Source organism: Gouania willdenowi, chromosome 1, assembly GCF_900634775.1.
Source record: "Gouania willdenowi chromosome 1, fGouWil2.1, whole genome shotgun sequence".
Lineage (NCBI taxonomy): Eukaryota > Metazoa > Chordata > Actinopteri > Blenniiformes > Gobiesocidae > Gouania > Gouania willdenowi.
This window is the reverse complement of record NC_041044.1, coordinates 41,364,344-41,386,390: the sequence shown is the minus strand read 5'-3', so window position 1 is coordinate 41,386,390 and position 22,047 is coordinate 41,364,344. Positions and strand designations below refer to the sequence as shown.

The following is a 22,047-nucleotide window of genomic DNA, read 5'->3' as shown; positions in this document are numbered from 1 at the left end:
CATTCACCCTAAGGGTAATGAGGCTGAACTGGTTGAATAAAGCGAGTACTCACTGCATTAAGGAGAAACACAGTCTAATTTGTTAATAATGAATATGCAATCTGGGTGGCTCTGTTATAAAATATTGTTAGAAGATGAAGCTAACCAATTTATCAATCCCTATGTGATTTAGCCAACAAAATAAAATGCAACAGTTATGAAAATACAAGTTAACATTTTAATATGAATGAATTAAAGTTGTTTGAAATTCTTATGAGATGTTTTTCTCCATTAGTCTCTGTCTGTCTTTACTTGGGTTCATCTGTTGTTCTTCTTGTTTTCCCCACAGCGTTGTCCTTCTCACAGACAACCTCCCATAGTGCATTTCTCCTCCTGCCTATATTCACATGTGTTTGCTGTGATTCAAGAATATGTTTATGTATATGTCGACTCAGACATGCTGAGCATTGTGTGGCCATCGGTCTAATTTTGTGTAAAGTAAATGCGCAAATTGACCCAAAATACACAGAAAATGACAGAAAAATACACAAATTATAGAAAAAATATACAAAGGACACAGAAAAAGACAAACAGACAGGCAAATATACAAATCAACAACAAAAAATGCTCAGATTGATTATTATTCTAAATGCTGACATGAATGTTGATAATGTGGCCCTCAGATCACATGTTTGTCAAACAAACAAACACAGAAAAATAACTCCAAAAGCACACAAAAGGACCCAGAACACACAAAACAACAAAAAAATATACAGAATGACAGAAAACTAAACAAAATTACTCAAAAAACAAAACAAAAAACCCACAAAACCACAACAAAAATGACAGAAAAACACACACAAAACCTTTTTGTTATTTCCTGTATTCATGCTTGGATCAATAATTTTCCTTAATGCTGACATGAATGTAGATAATGTGGCCCTTTGTGGTCCCCGCTGTGATAAAACTCTACCAAACCTGAATTATGACAAAACCATTTGCCAACAGAATATAGTCTGCAAAAACCCACAACCATGTGTCTGTGAAGAAGCAGTCGTTGACTTCTATTTCTAATAAAGACACTGTTTTTTTCTTTAGCTGTAACATTAGATCACACATCTGTTTCAGGACCTTATAAATATCATTCCATCTATAGATATGACAGGTAATGTGATGAAAACATGATTTATGTTTGCTGTGACAGCTTCACACACTGTATTAAGCTACTTTTTCTTCTTTTTTTCCCACTGTGGCACATACAGATGTGACAGATGTGGCACTGCAGTGGAAAATGTAAAACAGTGCTTTCTCTTGACTTTTCCAATCCTTAGATATGAATGTGAAGCCACCAAAGCCTCCTTCCCACACACTGTGTCTGAATGAAATGGGACGTTTGGGACGTGGGACATGGAGACAAGGGGTGAGTGCAGGAGCTCAGCATGAGTCATCCATATAACGTCAGCAGTGGAAAAGCTATTTATAGCCTCTAAGCAGCTGTGGTGGGGACAGATTGGCTCATATGGAAGTGAAGGATACAGGTATAGAATATATTAGCAGAAGGACATCTGATACATGGATAAATACGTCCTGTGGAGAAAAGGGAGCAGTTACTGTTATCACAGCAAGGGGCCACAACAATGTGATTACATCTTGGGGCCACATTATCAACGTTCAGGTCAGCATTTATAATAGAGACCAATCTGAGCATTAACACAGGAAAGAACAAAGGGCTTTTAAGTCTTTTTACTTTCATATTGTGTGTATTTTTGTCCTTTTAAGTGTTGTTTTGTGTGTTATGAGTAATTTTTGTGTATTTTGTAATCATTTTCTGTTTCGTTGTTATTTTGTGTGTTTTTAAAGTAAATTGTGTGTATCTTTGTTGTAGTTGTGTTTAGTTTTCTGTCATTCTGTATATTTGTGTTGTTTTGTGTGTTATGAGTCATTTTGTGTGTTTTTCTGCTTTTTGTTGTTGTTTTATGAATTTTAGTTGTTGGCTCGTGTGTTTTGAGTAATTTTGTGTATTTTGTAATACTTTTTTTGTCTTTTATGTTTTGTTTTGTTTTGTGTGTTTTAGTTGTTGTTTTGTGTGTTATGAGTAATTTTGTGTAATTTAAAAACAATAATTTTCTTTGTTTTTTGTGTTTTCAAAGTCATTTTTCTAGGGTTTTTTTTTTGTTTATTATTTTGTGTTTTGAGTATTTTTGTTGTAGTTGTGTTTAGTTTTCTGTCATTCTGTATGTTTGTTGTTTTATCATTTTTGCGTGTTTTTGGAGTGTTTTTTCCTGGTTTTCTTGTTGTTATCGTTTCTCAACCTCACATGTTGTCATGGCAACTCAAAGAGAGCGACAGCGTCAGCTACACGAGCCTATTCTAACCATTCTAACATAATTGTGTTCATTTCCAAAGGCATAAATAATTTCAAACACTAGGGGGCGTTAATGTCCCAGAGCTCAATCACTCATTCATTCATTCATTGATTCACAGTAAAAACTGAGATTTTACTGCCTTTATTAATCCAGATCACTTTACTCTTGAGTAAAGTAGTTTATTACACTGATATTGTGTAACACTTTACTTGAAGTTTTATAAATAAGGCTGACATTACGCTGTCATTATCTGTCATTAGCATGAATGAGGTGTCATGAAGGCTGTCATTAATATTAATAATAAATAATAATAATGCATTGGATTTAAACAGAGCGTTATTTTGGTCACTCATGGCACTTTGCACGACATTATTCTTTCACTCCACACTTAGTGGTGGTAAGCTACTACGGACTGACGGAAGCGAGGCTGCCATAGTGCGCCATCGGTCCCTCCGACCACCACCAACACTCGCACACACACCACATTCATATTAAAGGGGCAGTATTATGATAAAATCACTTTATAATGGTTTTGCTACAGTGATAAACTGTACATTCCTGTAGCCTCATTCAGAGGGCTGAAGTTATAAAAGTTCTGTTTCCTCCCTCCCTTGTTATTCCACATTTTGTAAAAGAAAGAAAAAAAAAAAAGTCAGCTCCAAACAGGCAAGTTGGATTTTTCTCGCATTGTGACATCACAACTCAGAAACCCCTCCTCCTGACATTCCTGGCTCCTCCTACCCTATAAGAATGTGAGCTACTCCCTCTCCAACTACCTCACAGGTAAAACAAACATAGCAACGGCAGGTTGATATCACATTTAATATCTTTACTCTCAGTAATAGATTATCCAGCATATAGATAAACAGAATCACAATCAGTTTCACTTTTAGTAGCCGTTACACCACCTTGTATCGCCTTTGACATGATCTGACATGATTGTGACCCAATGCGACTCAGTGGTTGGACAAAACAATGGACTATCGTCTTAAATGGACTATTCCTGTGAGGTGAGGAGGAGACGGAAGACTGTTAATGATTTACTGCTGCTGCTGTGATAAACACACGCGATGAACTAGTGTTTGTGTTCACGCCTACTCGTGCTAATGCATGAAGGCCCAAAAAACAGCATGTTTTTAGAAGAGTCATGAAATGGACTTTTCAGAGGGCTAAAACTCCAGAAAACAGGCGACTTTGGGAAAATAAACCTGAAATACTATGTTGTTGGGTTTCTTAAAACAATTGGAGAGGAAAAATAGTATATTACTGGACCTTTAAGTGTCGTTTGCTTCATTTATGATACCTTTGTGTTGACATTTTTGGGTTAGGTGGAGGGATCTAGTGGGGTTAGGGTTAAACGACAGCCTTCATGACACTTTATTCATGCTATTGACAGGTGTCATGTCATAATAATGACAGCGTAATGCCAGCCTTTATGTAAAGTGTCACTAATATTTTCAACAGACAAATATGATACATCCACATTCCTGAGTGCTATCAGCAGGAGGTAAATGTGCACCAAAACATTCTCCAGGCTCTATTTGTTGCTCTTCAACAACAACAACAACAACATGATATCTTTTGTCTGCACAAATTCTCCATCCAGACACGCCTGCAACCCCCAACACACACACCCATCCATGTGAGCAGCAGTGGTAGTTGCTAGGCAGGCACCATCGCACCACAGTTGCCAAGGGAATGCCTGCACGCAGAGGCGTTGGGGGTTGGTGGTTCAACCAGAGGGGTCTGTGGGGGGAGGAGCACGTTCAAGCAAGTTCAAGGCCGCAGCTACCCAAACATGGTGATGGTGGTGGCGATGGGTGTGTGTATGTGTGTGGATTCAGACAAAGCAGGGGGAAGGGAAGCTCTAATGCATTGAATGATGATACCACAAACACATGGCTGCAGTAACTGCCTGTAATATGAGCAACAGGCTTTAGAGGGATTACAGAAAACATACTCTGAATCTGTCTGCTTTTTCTCACAGGTAACAAACTTGCACGAGCTGTTTAATGTCAGGTTTGAGCAGCAATTATTCCAAAATGTCATCACGGAAGGTAAGTTTATTAAATTTGTGACGTCAGGGCGGCTAGAACAACAATAAACCCCTGTCTGGATTTAGTGGAATTAATAAGAAAAGGGCATCCATCACGTGCAGGGGAAATATATGTTCTCACAACATCACAACCAGTGAGGAGCTGTGTAAGGATACTCGAGTGGAGCAAAAGATTAGAACCCAAAAGTGCCTAACATGAGTTCATTCACACAAAGGAATCAAACACATGCTTTATCAACTCATAACCTCACCAGAGTGGCCGACTCATACTGTGCATGTAAGTATTTCATATTTTATAACTGTATTCATAACACAGAGGGCATGTAGGGTGAACTGGGACTCAAATTCAGCCCTGGCATTTTCTGTTCAGACCAGCCCACTACATTATCAGCGACACCATGTAGAAGCTGTTATTAAGTCAGTGATGTTCAACATGTGGTTCTTTATGTCTTGATTTTAATTTCACCAGAAAAACCTCAAATCGAGAAACTTGTTTTAACCCCTTTTAACTTATTTTCTTTGTCACATTTTTGCCCTTTTTCAAAAAGTTCTGAGACTTTTTTCAGACTTTAGTTATCTTTTACCAATAAATACCCCTTTTTTCCCCCAATTTTGTGTCCATTTTTGCAAGTTCAACTTTACACTTTTATCCAATTTTATGTAATTTCTTACATTTTCTTAAATAAGCAAACTTTTGCACAACCAATACCACTTTTTTCCCTTTTGCCTACATTTCGCCTCTTTTTGTTCCTCATTTTTTACCCTTTTTCACTATTGTTTGGCACATTTTGCCCTTTTAAGCTCCCCTTTCCCATTACATACCACCTGGTTCCTTTTTATTTGCCCCTTTTTTGGGCCACTTTTGACTACTTTTGGCCCATTTTAGTCACTTTTCACTCTTTTCTTGCCATATTTTTATCACTTTGGACCATTTTGGCCACTTCTTACCATGTCTGCCTCCACTTGCTCTTCAAAAAAAAAAAAACAAAGTAGAGGACCGTTTTTAGTCCAAACTTCCAACCTGCTCAACACTGGCTACTTCTGTTTTTTCACCGCATTTATTTATTTGTTTGTTTGACTGTTTACCGGATTACCTCAAAATTACTTCACGGATTTAAAGAAAACTTTAACTAAAGATAGACCTGCGACAGTGGTGTCAAACTCATTTTAGTTCAGGGACCAAATACGGAGCAGTTTGATGTCAAGTGGGCCACAGATATTTTTGCGGGAAACAAGTAATTTCCACTATATTGTGCCCTAGTTTGCACTTCTACGTATACATCAAATACTAAATATGTAAGAAACCGACAATATTCTAGCGATAAGTGAAAGTTATCAGTTCATACAGGATCTTCACTTTAAATGTAATAGATTTTGCGATCAATTTTTATTAAATTAAGAGAAATATTCTGTCACAATTTCAGGATTTTGTAAGAATTATGAGTTTTACCACTAAAATGACTGCAATCGTGCGATATAAGCACTAGGAGTGTTGAATTTCATTTACACAATGATTCATGGTTTTTCTGTAATTTTTACTTCCTCCTTTGGGCCAAATTGGATTCTCCAAAGGGCCGGATTTGCCCCACGGGCCAGGAGTTTGACACGTGTGCCTTACGGCATGGAAGATTCTATTAAACTAGGGAGGGGAACTGATTCTGGATCTTTTTTTTTTTTTAATAGAATAAAATAAATCCATATCTCTTATGGCAACATTTAAAAAATGAATATCTCAGTTCGTTATTGATGAATCTTCATGAGATTTGACTCAGTTTTATGAGGTTGGTTCCTCAATTACCCCAATAGGTTTCATCAAGATTGGATTTAGATTTCACATTTCTCCTGAACACCAACAGCAGGAGGAGAGGGAAACTGTTTATTGTTCACAATCCTTAGAGGATGTATTTTTTATTTTATTTTATTTTTTTTAATTCTGTGGGGGATTAAAGTTCACCTTGTCTATTTTTATAAATATCTGTATCGTATATAATTTGTATTATTATTATTATTATTATTATTATTATTATTATTATTATTATTTATCCTACTTTATTTTCTACTACTGTAATGTGTGTGTATCTGATCCCTATTTTTAACAGTCTTTTATTTAAGTATGCACTTATTTATTGTTTATTAATTCTTTCTTTCGTCTTTAACGTTTTTATTCTTTTATTTGTGATTTTTTTTTTCTGTGTCTGTAACATAAGCAATTTCCCCCTGGGATTAATAAAGGAATTCTGATAGGTAACAACTGACTGTGTGTATCCTAAACCTCCGACCTATTAAAAAAGGTGAAACTTCTATTTGTGTCTCTTTTACGCTGTGGGTGTGATTTCTGCAGTTTATGACAAGCTGAATTTCCTTTAAACAAAAGTTGTTTTGTTTTTTCTTTCTGCATGGATGTGACCACAGCGCTGTAATAAGAAAAAACAGGCTCACACTCTTATTATGCCACAACAAAACAGATGGATGCCAAATTCCAACACAGAACAGCAGCAGATGGATCTCACACAGTCGCACAATGAATTTCAAACATTTTTACACTTTACTAAGAGGTGATAAGAGTAACATATGCAGGAGGAGGATTAGCAAGCAGGGAGAGGATTTGAGTTCAAGTACCAAAAACTGTTGCACAGTTGAGGAGTTTTATATTTGTATTCTTGTTTTGTTCTGATCTTTTGTAAGTGTGTCATATGACGTGTTTCCAACAGTTCTCCTTTGTTTTAATAACGTATCCTGTATCAAAACAAGTGGAATAAAATTGATAAATGATAACTATTCATAAAATTTATGACCTATGGCTTGAAAACCCTCACATTATAATACACCATGTGGTTTAATTAGACTTTTTTGTGTGTGTGTGTGTGATTTTAAACTTGTGTGTTTGCCCCCCAAAGCAAAACAAAAGCAAACGATCTTTGATTCATTGATCTATGACAGTGATTCTCAAATGGGGGTACGTGAGGGGGGGCTTTGCAGAGTGAGTGGAAAATTAACAAATAAAAGTTTTTGAAATATGGGATTTTTAAAATGTGTATTTTTGGTGATTATGAAAATTATCTTCATTAGAACAGAAAATACAAGGGTCAGGATTGCTTGGTCCCACACCAGGTGGGAGATAACCAGAAATGATTAAAATAGATGTATAAGTAAATCTTTTCAGGAGGCACCAAATCAGTGTTTTTCAACCTTGGGATCACCTGAAATGTCTAGTAATTAGTAAAAAAAAAAAAAAAAAAAAAAAGAAATAAATACTGCTTGATTTTATATACAGTATTAAATCAATGACTCCTTTTCAAATTGGCACATCACACACAATATAATTTATGATTAAAAACGTATATACTGGAGGAAAACAAATTTGTGATATTAAAAAGGTTGGGAAACACTGCACTAAATAATGTTTTATTCCACTTGTTTACAAAGTTAGATTCCTTTGTGTGTGTTAACACTCTTTCATTTCATCACATCTAGAGTTGTTGTTGTTGTTGTTTTAAATAGTATTCTGAGAAAAATATTGTATTTATACTCTGTTTCAGAAATAAGAGATGATATATTATAGGCAGTGGCTATCTGGACAGTTGCCGTATCAATATACCGACATTCTATCTGTACGCAGCGCCCCTGTTTGACCAGTTAAGGTTGTGTGACTAAAACTAAAACTAAACCTTACCCTAAACCCTAACCCCTAAAAAAATGTTGCGATATTGGGTTATAACCTAACCCTGACCCTAAACCTAACCCGGCCTAACCCTAGCCCTAACACTAACCCTAAGACGCTACGTACTTGTACTTCGGTAACCCTACCAATGTATGGTAACTGTACAAATAAGACACTTTCTATATATTTTTTTTTAACAGAAAAGAAAACTTTTACCAGGAAACTTTAAATCCCAATATCACGGATAAAAATGGGCAGCCATGACTTGTAGCTGCTGCTGTATGGAGGTAGATTTGTGCCTTTATTATTCAATAAAAAAATTAAAAAAAACATTTCAATCAAAAATAAATATTTTCAATCAAAGAAAAACAGTGTTCAAATGCAAAATCCCAAATAATTGCATTTTAACACTTTTTTTCTTTGATTGAAAATATATTTTTTTTATTGAAGTGTTTTGTTTTTTTTCATTTTTTATAATTTAGTAATAAAGACACAAATCTACCTCCATACTGCTGCTGCTATGTAATATATATGGAGGTAGATTTGTGTCTTTATTATTCAATTGAAAAAAATTATAATAATTCAAATAAAAATAAAAAAAAATTCAATCAAAGATAAAATGTTTTATCTTTTTTTTTTTTTTTTTAAACAATAGAAAGCCAACTGGTAAAACTCTGTCTCTGTGTAAACAATAAGGTTTTCAAACCTCTAAACGTGGCACAAATCGTGTTATTATTGCTAAACTCAGCAGCGACCTATGCTACGGACCGGTTGTGGGCCGCGGACCATTTGTTGGCCACCTGTTATAAGGCAGGGAGCGATGCCGGGGACAGAAACGTGACTCTGCAGCCGGAGCTGTTACGCAACCGCTGACCCACTAACACACATTTGTAGCGAAGCAGCAGCGGAAAGTGGAGCAGTCCGATCCAGCTCTGAGTCCGGCACCACCACCGATCCTCTCTGGGACGGAGCCCACCATCAGAACAACCTCCATACACACAGTTTACTCTGCTTTGTTCTTTCTGGAGGCTTTTTTCTCCTCTCTCTCTCTTTCTCTCAAAGGAAGACAAGGAAGGAGGAAACCCGACTAGACAGCTTTGTGTCGGGCTCTGTGGATCCTTCTCTACGGCTCATTTCTCTCCAGAACCAAACCTGGTGAGTTTAAATATGCTCCTGCTCTCATTTCCTCACATTTATATCAGTATTCATGTGCGTGTTTTTCTACAACTTGGTGGTTTTTAGGGTCGCTTCATTGTCTCTGTGTGAGGCGTTCGCGGCTCTCCTTTTGTCGCGTAAAACGCAGCTTCGGCGTGACTTTGTTACAATTTTTTGTGAACATTTCGTCCTAATAATGACAAAATAACTGCGGTTCCGCTTGGGGAAAAACAACGTGTTGGGAGTGAGAGCACGTGTTGTATGGTTGAATGTCAAATGGTGGTCAAATGTTCCCACATGGGGGTGTTTTCCAGGGAAAATGGGGGCATTTGCTGGTTGTCTGGTTAACGCAGACACACGGCGTACTTTACTGTGTTATCCACTGCACGTGGCATGCCGTGTTCCCAGTGTGCGTGTTTTAATGTGGGTCATCAGATCAGTGCACGGTATAACACTGTAATTTGTCTGAGTGAGCAACGCACGCACGCGCACACACACACACACAGCCTTAGAATAAACCTTATTTATAGGAGCCTTTCACAGACAGTCCTAACTTAAAATTCTGAATTATGCAACAAAAACAGCCCACATAACTATCACTACTCTATACAAACTAATATGATTCATAGTGTTCTTGTGATTTATTCCTTTATTTTTTGGATCATGTAACATGTAAAAATGTCCACGAATGCATCATCTTTTCACGCTCATAGACAGTTTATTTTAGTTATCAGGGATGACATAACCACAGCTCACAGCAGGGATGTGCAATAAACTGCAGCTCTCTCCTGGGACACAGAGGTCTGTAATTGATTCTAGTTCACACCCTGCATCATTCACAAGTAAAAAAAAAAAAAATCCCAATTCTCATCCTTAATAGAGATGCCTTAAATCACATCACAAATCACAGAAAATTATATATATTTTCCCATAAATATATTAAATAAAAATATGTTAAAATGTGAACCTGAGTTTACATTTAAAGCCGTGGTTCCCAGCCTTATTTGGATCGTCTGGCGAACCCAAAACTTTTTTTTTTCTTTCGAGAATTAGTTTTTGATTATATTAATTATAATGTACAAATACAGAGTAGCAAGGATTAACGACAAGTTGTTCCATATATATTGAGAAACACTGATTTAAAGATTAAAAACAAAATCTGTAGCAGGTGGATATGCTTGACATCAAACTATTTTACTCCGTTAGCTTCCTATTAGTCTAAAGATGCCTTTTAATTTTTAAGGTCATGACATTCTATTAAAAAAAAAGTATGGAAATATGTTTTTATTACCTAATTATCTCTAAAAAAAATTGCAGATACTAAAACTAGCAAAATATTAGAACTGTTATTAGAAGTGTGAATGACTCCCCATGAACACTTTCCCCTTCAAAATAAAAGCAACAGATCCTTTGTTCTAATTTTTTGGCCATGTAAAACGCCTATGTCTCAATAAAAATGGGTCCTCCTTGACCTATATTTGTGTCCTTACCCACGAGTTGAGAAGCCCTGATGTAGGACAGTGTCTGAGCTTATTTTTGGCTGCCTGTTCTGATCCTCCACAGTCTCAATGGGACATTCACGTAAGAATGTGTATAACTAGAGTACACTGTGGGAGGGGGTGTGATGCAATGTGTGGAAATCCCTGTCTGGTGAAGGCGAGGTTTGGCGACCCCCCCCCCCCCCCAATCTATTTCCAATCCCGCCTCCCTGCTGCCAGCTGGTCTGGATTCAGAGTCATCTGTATCCCTGTCCCAGCCAGCTCTGTGAATGTAGGTCAAACCTGAATCTGGGTGAGGAGGTGCATGAGTTCGACAGGGGCGGGCGGCGCTCCACTGCACTCTAGGACTTTTACATAAGTTTTTCACTTTGAGATTCAAACACGTGTACGTGAAATGTTACTTAAGTCTTACAAAAGTTTTAAAATGCAGCAAAAAAAAAAAAAAAACCCTTATTCTCTGGATTCCTAGTTAACTTTGAAACAAAGGGACTGGATAAAATGGAGGTTTTTGTTCCATGCTCCACGTGTGTGGTGTTGGGTGGGTTTAAAGGTGGAGGAGGGGAACAGGATGACTTACATTTTACTCACACTTGCCTTCAGAAGGGGTCAGAGGTGAAACATTCCTCTACCGGCGCCAAGTGCCTGTGAACTTCTTCATCAGAGTCATGTTTTAAAGTTAAACCGTTCACGGAGAAGAAAACTTTTACCAGAAAACTTTATTTCCCAATGTCACGGATAAAAAAGGGCAGCCATGACTTGTAACTGCTGCTGTATGGAGGTAGATTTGTGTCTTTATTATTCAATTAAATAAAAACACTTCAATCAAAAAAAAAATATTTTCAATCAAAGAAAAACAGTGTTCAAATGCAAAAACCCAAATAATTGCATTTTAACACTTTTTTTCTTTGATTGAAAATGTTTTTTTTTAGTGAAGTGATTTTTAAATTTTTTTTATTGAGTAATAAAGACACAAATCTACCTCCATACTGCTGCTGCTATGTAATATGTATAGCGGTAGATTTGTGTCTTTATTATTATAAAAAAAAAACCTTTTCAATAAAAAAAGTGTACTTCATTCAAAAAGTGTTTAAATACAATAAAATATTTTAACCCAAATAATTGCAAATTTCAATAAAAAAACTTAATCAAAAATAAAATGTTTGACTGCAAAAAAAAATTAAAAAAATGTTAAATATTTATTACTTTGAAGTGGAAAAAGGTTTGAAACTTTTTGTCTTTTAATTGAAATTTTTTTTCCATTTATTTGATTTTTTCTGATTGGAAAAAAGAAAACTATTTAAATCACGGGGAGAAAAAAAGTCTTTGATCGCAAAAAAATATAGCCACTAAAAAATTGCGTCTGAAATTTTTTAATTTAATTTCAAATATTTATTTTTGATTGAAGGAATTTGTTTTTTTTGATTGAAGTGATTTTTATTTTTTTCTTCTATTGAATATTAAAGACACAAATCTACCTCCATACTGCTGCTGCTTATGTAATATATATGGAGGTAGATTTGTGTCTTTATTATTCAATTGAGAAACAAAAAACCTTTTTTTAATAAAATCAGTGTACTTCAATCAAAAATAAATATTTTTAATCATAGTGTTTAAATACAATAACATATTTTAACCCAAATAATTGCAAATTTCAATAAAATTTTGAATGCAAAAAAAAATTCTTTTACATTTTTTTTTTTTTTTTACTTTGAAGTGGAAAAAACTTTTCTTTTTTTTAATTGAATTTTTTTTCATTTGATTGTAAATATTTATTTTGGATTGTTCTGATTGGAAAAAAGAACTATTTCAATCAAAGAAAAAAAAGACTTTGATCGCAAAAAAAATATAGCCACAAAAAAATTGTGTTTGAAATTTTCTTTCTTTAATTTGAAATCTTTATTTTTGATTGAAGGAATTTATTTAATTTTTGATTTTTTTCTTCTATTGAATAATAAAGACACAAATCTACCTCCATACTGCTGCTGCTGCTGCTATGTAATATGCATGTGTTACACAAGCTTTGCCCCACAACCACAGATATTCAGAGCACGTATTCCACGAGCAACAGCAGCAGCAGCCCCTCCCTGCCCACCATGCAGTCCTGGGAGACGTGAATTTGGCTGCAGAGATGGGTGTGTGTGCTCTGACGTCAATGCCATCCCCCCACCATCATTTTTCATCTGCTTCTGATTCATGTTGTTACGTACTGCACCAAAACAGCCCTACGGGGGGCTGTGGAGCCAACAGGAATCAGCGTTGTTGAATAAAAAAAGAAATGTGAGGCGCTTTCATAATTTCGTCTGAAGGTTGGGTAAAAATTCCTCTCATGTCACCCCATCCTCCCCGCTGGCCTCCCTCCCTTCACCTCACTCTGTAGCACTATTTTAGAGTGCTCTCTCATAGTCGCTCCCTCTCTTTCCCTCCCTCCCTCCCTCCCTCGCAGTCCCACTGACCTATTTTATGGCGCACCGTCAAAGACAGGAGGAGTGTTTACTGCTTAGCACTGTTTCTAGGTCAGTGGGACAGCACAGACGTGTGCGTGCTTCCTTCTCGCCCGCCTTTGTTTGGCGTTCTCGTCTCCAAGTGAGTCTTTATGGAAATTATTTGGGATCGGCGCTGCTGGCGGGTGGGGGCGGCGGTGACTTTGACCCTTACTTCTTTCCACATCTGTGTGTGGTTTTGCTTAAAATCTCTTTCCATTCACTGCTGCTTAATAACTCAGGTTGTTGAGAAATCTTAGCAAACATCCCGAGCCGTAAGAGATCAGACAAAAAAGCTCATTATTCGGGTGTTTTAGAGAGTTGGTAAGATCATATTGTTGGCTTCTATTTAAGATTATGTAACAGGGCTTTGATGTGTGCTAGGTTAAGCCATTAGAAGACGTTGATTTTACAGCAAATATAGGAGTGTAATTATAACTGTGATTGTAATTTTTAAAATCTGTTGCTGTCGTAATCATAATTGAATTGTAATTGAGTGTAGATAATTAACTTTGTAATTGCAATTGGCATGAAAATTCTATAAAATCTCCGAATTACAATTTAATTTAACCAAAACCTGGGATTAAAAACAAATTAGATAATAATGTTTTAATGTGTTTTCATAAGAGATGCTAACACAAGAGGAATTAATTTCAGACTCAACAATTGTGATTAATTGTAATTGAACTACAATATTTGAGAACGTAATTGTAATTGACTTTCAAGGGACAAATGGTAATCATAACTTAATTGTAATTGGGGGAAAATGCTGGTCACTGTATTTGTAATGGAGCATGGATAATTGAAAATGTAATTGACCCAAACCCTGGTTTGCTCTATGGAGAATTTTGTGAGTTTTCATTTGACTCTATTACACTGTTGATCTCCATTTGTCAATAGTTATGTACCCAGTTAAATGAATCTCACAAAAAAAAATCTTGTATTTTCTCAGTTTTCTAATAAGCTGCCATTGTTCGTCAATCGTCACTGCATGGTTCACTCTCAGGGTTTTAAATGTCATGCCCCAAGACGTCATTTCCCATTGGCACAGTGTCCCAGATCATTACGATCACACTCTCTGTGTGTGCCAATAAATAAATAAAAAAGTGTTTGTCAGACTCTAGGGCTGGGTGTAATGGTGTGTTATTAACTAATGCAGAGAGGCAGAGCTTAAAACAAGAACAGATCAGGAGCTGTTACATAACACCAACATGCTGTCAACATCCGCCTGCTCTGCACCGTTTGTTTTTTTTAAAAAATTTTTATTTCACTGATGCACCACTCATTCTGTGGGCTGGGTTTCCTGTCAGGCTACAGCGTATACACACACACACACACACACACAAGGTTGTTGTGCAATTTGCAGAGAATGTACTCGAAGATTGAGACACGACAGACAAACTTGACCTTGTTTTATATTTAAATGGTTGGATAACATGCATAAAATCCTCAAGGTCTGATCAGACTCAGACTTCATGTTTTTCCACTTTTTCTTGCACTTAAATAATATAATTTATGTATTACTTTTTTAGATGGGGCAAAAAAACACAACACACCATGTTAAAAACTTTATTCTATACTTCACTTTCTGAAATATTAATCTAGTTAAATAAAAATGCAGAGTAAAAATATCTGAGCTGGCGCTTGTTGGTACTTTGTGCACTTATACTGGCTACTCTGTATAACAGTATAACAAACATGATCCAAAAACTAATTTTAGAGGGGAAAAAAGTCTCAAGGGTCACCGGAAATTTGTGATGGGACCACTGGTTTAAACTTTTGGTAGTCTGTTTATAAGCTGTGCATTATTTTAAGCCCACAATAGAGCTACAGTGAAGCTTTGCTTTACTTTATTAACCTTGGCTTGAACTGAATTGTATGCAAAATAAATCCTCTGTAGTTTTTACAGCTGATCTAACCATTTCCTCTTTCTTTGCCCTTCTCTCTTTTCTCTCTGTAACTCAGCTTGTGATCAACCAACACTGAGTAGCTCTGAAGCTGGATCCTCCAGGAGCCCAAAGTAGAAAAAACTGACCTACAGTTTGCCCAGTTTAAGGACACCGAACGCAGCTGAGCAGCGTCTAGAGACGACAAACAAAGACAAAACCCAAATTCTCCCCCAGCGAGACTCTAAGGACAGCTCGAGCTATTTGCTGCTGAGACAGTCGGAACGACTATTTGGCCAAAGGACAAACTTTAATTTCTCTGGTTTCAACTTTCCAAACAACCACCTCAATGTCTGGGGTTTTCTTGGAGTTTCACCTCTTTTTAATATTCCTGGCTAATTTGGACACTTGAACAACTCGAGGACAAGTAATAAAAATCAATGAGGCTATCGCTACGCGGAGCACAAATACCTCATCCAGAAGTTTTTGCAGATCCTGCGACATAAGCCAAGCTCCCGCGGGAACAAAGAAAGCCTACACATAGCATCACATTTCTCCCTACCCCCTTTTGCCCCTTTGCTAGAGTTTACACCTCTAGCTGGGAAAATGGAAAGTCTGAATTTACACCATCCGTCTAATGACAATAAAACAATGTGGAGGTTGACTCGTTTTCCTCTTACAGTGGAAGCCTCCCGTCCCTCTCCCCGAAGGCGGAGAGCGGACTGGTCGCCAAGGTAAAGGTTCCAAGCCGAGCGTAACCTCGCGTCGCAAGCGAGAGTTTATCTCTCCGATGAGAAGAAAGATGCTTCCTACTGGGAAAAACGAAGGAAGAACAATGAGGCAGCGAAGCGTTCCAGGGAGAAACGCCGCCTCAACGACATGGTGTTGGAGAACCGCGTCATGGCTCTCAACGACGAGAACGTTCGTCTGAAGACGGAGCTTCTTCAACTGAAGTTGCGCTTTGGCCTCATCAGCACCGCCTCCTACGTGGAGAAAAGTCAGCAGATCACCAGCAGCGCGGCGGAGGCCACGGCGGGTTGCACCGAGGGCAGCATCAGTGGCATCCCCAACAGTAGCTCCTACCTCTGCAGTAGCGGTTATTCCAGTGCGTCCCAAGTCATGATGAACTCTGACTCCTCTGAAACGGAACAGTCGAGCCGTGGGAACGTCACAACGCCCTCCACAAGTACTCTCCACGAGGGTCTGTGTCTGACATGTCTGACGGCTCCTCCAGAGACAGCCCCGACCCCATTGGCTACAGCATCAAAACAGAGCCCTCAAGCATAGAAATGACTGGGCTGGATAGCAACAGAATTCCCAACGGGATCAGCAATGCCATTCCCAGTGGAATGACCTAGTGGGGTCTACCATGGTAACACACTACTATGGTTTCCTCTCACCTACAAAGCGGCCCCCTTGGCTGACAATGCAATGGGACTACCAGCATCACCAAACAGCAGCAGCCACAGATCCACATGGAGGTGTCCAGTCCTGCCCCTCAAGCCACCTCTGCCAGCGCAGCGTCATCCTGTATCGCTCCAGCAGTGGCTGTTACCCCATGGAGAGTCAGAGATCAGAGGATCAGCCCCTCCAGCAGAGCCGAACGCCTCAGCATCTGAGCTCTAAGTTCTCCGACTGCTCGCTGACGGTCACAGAGGTGGCGGAGAAGCTGGAGAGGACGAAGACCGTGTGACTCTCCACAGTACGAGTATGCGACGAACACGGCGACTCTGAGGAGGAGCTGCAGCAGCACAGGTATAACCAAAATCACCAACAGCTCGATGACCGCCAACCCTGTAGCTACCAAAGCCAGAGCAGTCTCCAGAACCCCTTTGCCCCCGAGCTCATCCACAGCGAGGAGGGCAATGACCTCCTTCATACAGCGCAGCAGTTTCCTCAACACACTGGATGAAGAGCCGCCAGTGCTCACCTACGAGGGCGGCCCACGGGCGGACAGTTACTACCACACAACTCTTCTGCTAAGGACACGTCGTCCAGTGATGGAGATCCACGTAGCTCCGACAAGGAAGGCTCCACCGATGACGAGTCCTCCCTCTTCATCGTCCTCTGACATCAGCAGCTACCACCAGAAACGGAGGGAAACGCTGGCTTTCACGCCGAGTGCCAAGCTGAGGTCAAGGGCACCGCCTTGCCTCACAAGCTCCGCCTCAAGTACAGGGCCATGTCGAACGCGCCGGCCGGCCCTCAGACGGAGCTGTACCCTACTCTGCCCCAACACCCTTACCTCGCTCTGCCCAGCAATCCTCATAATGGCCAGGCCAACGGGGACAGCAGAGAGGTGGACAATGACATTGATTACATGGAAGAGGCGAAGGCTGAAGAAAGTGAGCAGGCGGAGCTTAAGAAAGAGGGTGGGAGGAAGGAGTCTGGCAGTGAGAGGGGGGGACGCAATAAGAGGTGCGATTAAGGACATTTGGGGGCAGTTTGAGCAAAGCCTCGAGGCCTTGCCTGAGTCTGTAAAACATCCATGAATCCCATCGTCACATTGGGAGACAGAAATGAAAGTGTAGGAGATGCAGCTTGAATGTGAACTTGCTGTCAATCATCACTGGGTCATTCCTTCTTCTCCTCCTCTCTGATCCCTCTTTACCATCACAACAGCCTGACGAGGGCTTTGACAGAATGAAACTTCACCAGAACAAGAGAAGGAACATTTTTCACGTCTCAAACTCTTAATTCATGCCTGTAAACTGCCTTAGCGGCTGGCCAGTGATTTATCGTGGCATTATGGGAACATTTCTTTAACCAAAGACGCATCCTTCCTTTTACCTTCTCTTTTTTGGCAAAGCGTTCCATTCTTCCTCTCTCGCCTGCGCACAGGTTCCCTTTCACCCTTGAAGCACTTAGATTGTATATTACTGTGACATAAAACTTTGCATATATGGATTATATATTTTAGAAAGAAAAATGCAGCAAAAAAACTTAAAAAAAAAACAAAAAAATGAAGCGATGAGGGAGATTTAAGAAGCTGTACACTTCAAACGTGATTGGTATCGTTGTTTTCAGTCACCTTTGTACAGTCTTTGCTCCCAGAATAAGCCTCAAAGTTTTCCTTGGTTTCCAGGCTAACGGTTCGATCAGGGTCTGACCTCCCTGACACCACTAGACCTCATTGGTCCAGTTATTTGCATATCAGTCAATGCTGCTGTTGGTGGGAAATTGACAAGCACAATACAGGCTTCATTTGGCCACTTTTCAAATCCAATCCAGTTAAAAATCCCAGAAAAAGTCTGTCTAGTCGCAACTACTTAAAGCTGCTCTCTCTTTATAAGGTGCCTCTTCTTTATCGTGTTTTTTTCCTCCCCACATCGGCCGATGTCTTAATGCTCCCCTTTACTTCCCGCGATGACTTGTTTTAGCTACGATAGATCACTCAGTGTGTTCAAGTTTTACTGTTTCACTTCCTGGTGCCTGCCTCTGGCCACTCTGTATAAATGTAAATCTTGTCTCTTACTCTCTCTCCTGTATAATGCTGTCATAATTATATCATTATTTTAATAATATTGTTATTTTCTATTTTATTGGGTTTTTGTTATTATTATTATTATTATTATGACGTGTTTTTATGTCGTCCACTTCTGTCATTTTGCCGTTGACTCTTACTCGTGCTGTGTATTTACCCACGCGGTCACTCTTTGCCCCCAGAAACCGTTTGTACTCCGTGTTATTGTATAACCTTTGTCGTTCTACATTTTGAAAACTTAAAAAAAAAAAAAAAGAAGAACAACGGCTTGTCCCGAAGTGATTCTGTATCATTCTACTTCACGTGGATATGCAAATAGAAAAATGAAAAAAAAAATTTGGAGTAAAAAAATAATAAAAAAGATGTTAAACTCTTGCCATTTTCTCTCTCCTTTGTTGTAGTGAGTTTATGAAAAGTGACCAATGCACCAACATCAACACACACCTGCACATACAGCAGTGTGACTCACTGATTCATCGCCCACAGGCAGCGCTCAGACTGGAATATCCCAGTCTGCCTGTTAAACTTCACTGGTTCACCACCTACTGGCAGACCTGCTAAAATTAAACACTAAAGTGCAGCTTCAACATTAATGCAGAAGTAGGTGAAAACTTTAAGTTGGCAAAGGGATGTTAAATACAATATTACAACTTTCTGAAAGCTGAACATTTATCATGATTCCTGTAGAAGAAGTCACACTATAAGTTTAATTACCTGCTGTCAGCATTCCCTCTACACTTAACACTCAGTTTTTTTAATGCCTTAAATTTAATAACACATTTTATTTGAATACAATCCCCTTTCTTTACACCCAAGGACACTTTAAACAAGAATAAATATCAAATACAAATGATCTGTATAACAGACTTGGGCAACTCACTCCATATTTTGTGCAACCCCCAAAAGTAAATACATAAAATTGCTTAAAAAACACGCACACACAAAAGCAAAAATATTCTAAAAAAGAATATTAAGATCCACATAAAGAAAATAACAATGACAACAAAATATACAAAATGAGAGATAAACAAAAAAAAAAACAAGAGAAAAAAATATACAAATTATATTGTATATATGTGCATTTATTTTAACTATTTCATTACTGACTAAAGTTAAAGGCTACAATAATCTATTAAATATATATTTCTTTATTTTATTCTATAAGGGATTTTTCTTTTAAACGTATATAATTATAAGCATGTACTATTTAGGTCCCAGCTTAATAAAAGCTTTTTAACAAATAAAAACAATAAAAAGGGTTTTGAACATAATGTGTTCAGTGAAAACAAAACAAACCTCGTTTAAAACATTTGTGACTCAATAAACAAAAATGTTAAAAAAAAAAAAAAAAGAACACGTTGTTCCAGCATATCTAAAAAATGCTTTTAATTTTAGTGCTTGAGAGGGTCGAGAATTGCTCAATATCATCATCATCATCATCATCTGTTATTCAACTGATGAAGACTGAATATCAGAGAGCAACAAGCAAAAAACAAGTTACATAACCACTAGGAATAAAACCTGCGTCAGAGTCAGAGCTGAACATTTCAGCCTCTGTCCGAGCCCACGGTTATAGGTAAAAAGAAGAATAGCTGATGGGAAAACTAACTATAAGTGTTTATAAGTTTTTTTTTATTATTATTATTAATCTGTAGATTATCAGAGTGAGGAATTTAATGCAAAAAATAAATGCATGTTTTCTTTCCTTGGTCTAGAGCCTGTGGTTGTGTAACCATGTGATTCAAAATAAATGCATTTTCTGCAGTTAGATGTTTCGTGACACATATTGATGAGGTGTGTGTGTGTGTGTGCATGTTTTAAGTGTGTGTGTGTGTGTGTGTGTAAACGTCTGACTGCACACTGATGTGTACAATCAGTGATACGACACGTTGCCATCCTCCAACCAACAAGGTGACATTCCCCAGAGAAACTGCAGTGCTTTGTAATGCACTCCCACTGCAGTATCCCCTCATTTCCTCTCCAGACCACCACCCCCAACTCTCCCTCCCCCACAACCTCCCCCCACCCCAGTTACTCATACATGTTCATGTTTTTCTTCCTTCCAGCCCATCTTTGAGCTGTAAAAGCTGCTTTTGTGTTGTGCAAGACCAATGAATAAATGAGGCAGTGGAGGGAAAGTAGGTCAGTGAGGAGGGAAAGAGGGAGGGAGAGAAAATGGAGGAGAGGGAGAGGATGAGAAAAAGAGAGAGAAGGAGAAAGAAAGAGAGAGAGAGAGAGATCGGGGTTATTCAGAGTCAGCGAGGGCGGGCGAGTTATGTCACACTCCTTTTTTCAGTGTCAACTTCAGCGAACTACTTGGAACTCGGGGTTCCTGTTGCAGCCAAGTTAGTTGAGCCGGTCAGTAGAACACGTACTGACACACATGTACAAGTGCACTGAAGTTACCTTTGAACTACCATGTCTACAAGTTCAACTTCATGTTCAGGTGATGAACATGTGATCATTAGACTATACATGAGCTTCAAAACCACTCCGTACACTGCGATGTGTTAGAGAACCCATGATGTTCTGTGAAGGTATTTGGTATATAGATGTTGGCTGAGGTCGTACGTTTAAGCTGGAGAACGGAAAACGTTTGAGCATAAATGTGACATGAGAGAAATCTACCATATAGTGAAGCTCTACTGGTGCTCAAATTTACACCTTAGTCGTGAATAAAAGGTGTCACTAGTAAGCCTTACATGCTAATGAGAAGGCGAGGAAAGCAAATTCAGGCTTTCCATTTGATTTTGAAGTCATATTTATTTATGTCATATTTATTTATTTTTTGGTGTATTTGGGGTATTCTGTGGGTTGCCTTCTGTTGTTGCCTTTTTTTTCTTGCATCTGAGCTGTCATGACAGTAAAGTTTTGCACGGGATCAATAAAAATACTCTATTCCTCTACTCTACTCTACTCTACTCTACTCTACTCTATTCTACTCTACTCACTCACTTACTCTACTCTACTCTCTACAACCAATCAGGGAGCTGGATTTAGTTATAATCCCTCCTACTTAAAGTTGATATCCGGAGTTCTGAGAAATCTATATTTACAGTATGTTTGATTCTTTTGAAATGCGAAAAAATACCTAACTAGTCTTTTACTATGGTCTACTGTCAGTGGTCATTCATATACATTAATGTACAGTATATACTGTAAATCCTCCTTTGTTCCTACAGACCCTTATACAAATGGAAACGATCGCCGTGATCATCCAGCCAATAGGCTTCGACTTCCTGTTTTTGAGACTGTCAATCAAGTGAATGCGGAACTGTGCACGGAAACGAGGCGCGTCACAACAGCAAACAGGTAAATATGATTTTGGCTCTTACCAGACCCATTGACCTACATCAATGTGACCACATGTGACCTTGTTATGTACGTTCAGAAAGTAGAGGCGTGGCTTCTGGTAGATTGGCAGAGGCAGTGAGAGGAAGTGAGGCTGTTGAGGCAGGACAGGAGCTTTAAGTTGCATCAG

At 38.5% G+C, this 22,047-nt stretch overlaps 1 protein-coding gene across 1 annotated transcript; it reads left to right on the top strand.

Moving 5' to 3' along the window:
* Positions 1-15,752: 15,752 nt before the first annotated feature.
* Positions 15,753-18,941, top strand: nfil3-5 (nuclear factor, interleukin 3 regulated, member 5; the record flags this gene model as incomplete). The annotated part of the gene is given in 9 exon segments (XM_028454278.1): positions 15,753-15,866; positions 15,869-16,241; positions 16,244-16,439; positions 16,527-16,591; positions 16,594-16,961; positions 16,963-17,044; positions 17,047-17,132; positions 17,134-17,179; positions 17,182-18,941. Coding segments are annotated over 9 exon segments (1,659 nt in total), but the record flags the coding sequence as incomplete, so codon positions are not given.
* Positions 18,942-22,047: the final 3,106 nt, after the last annotated feature.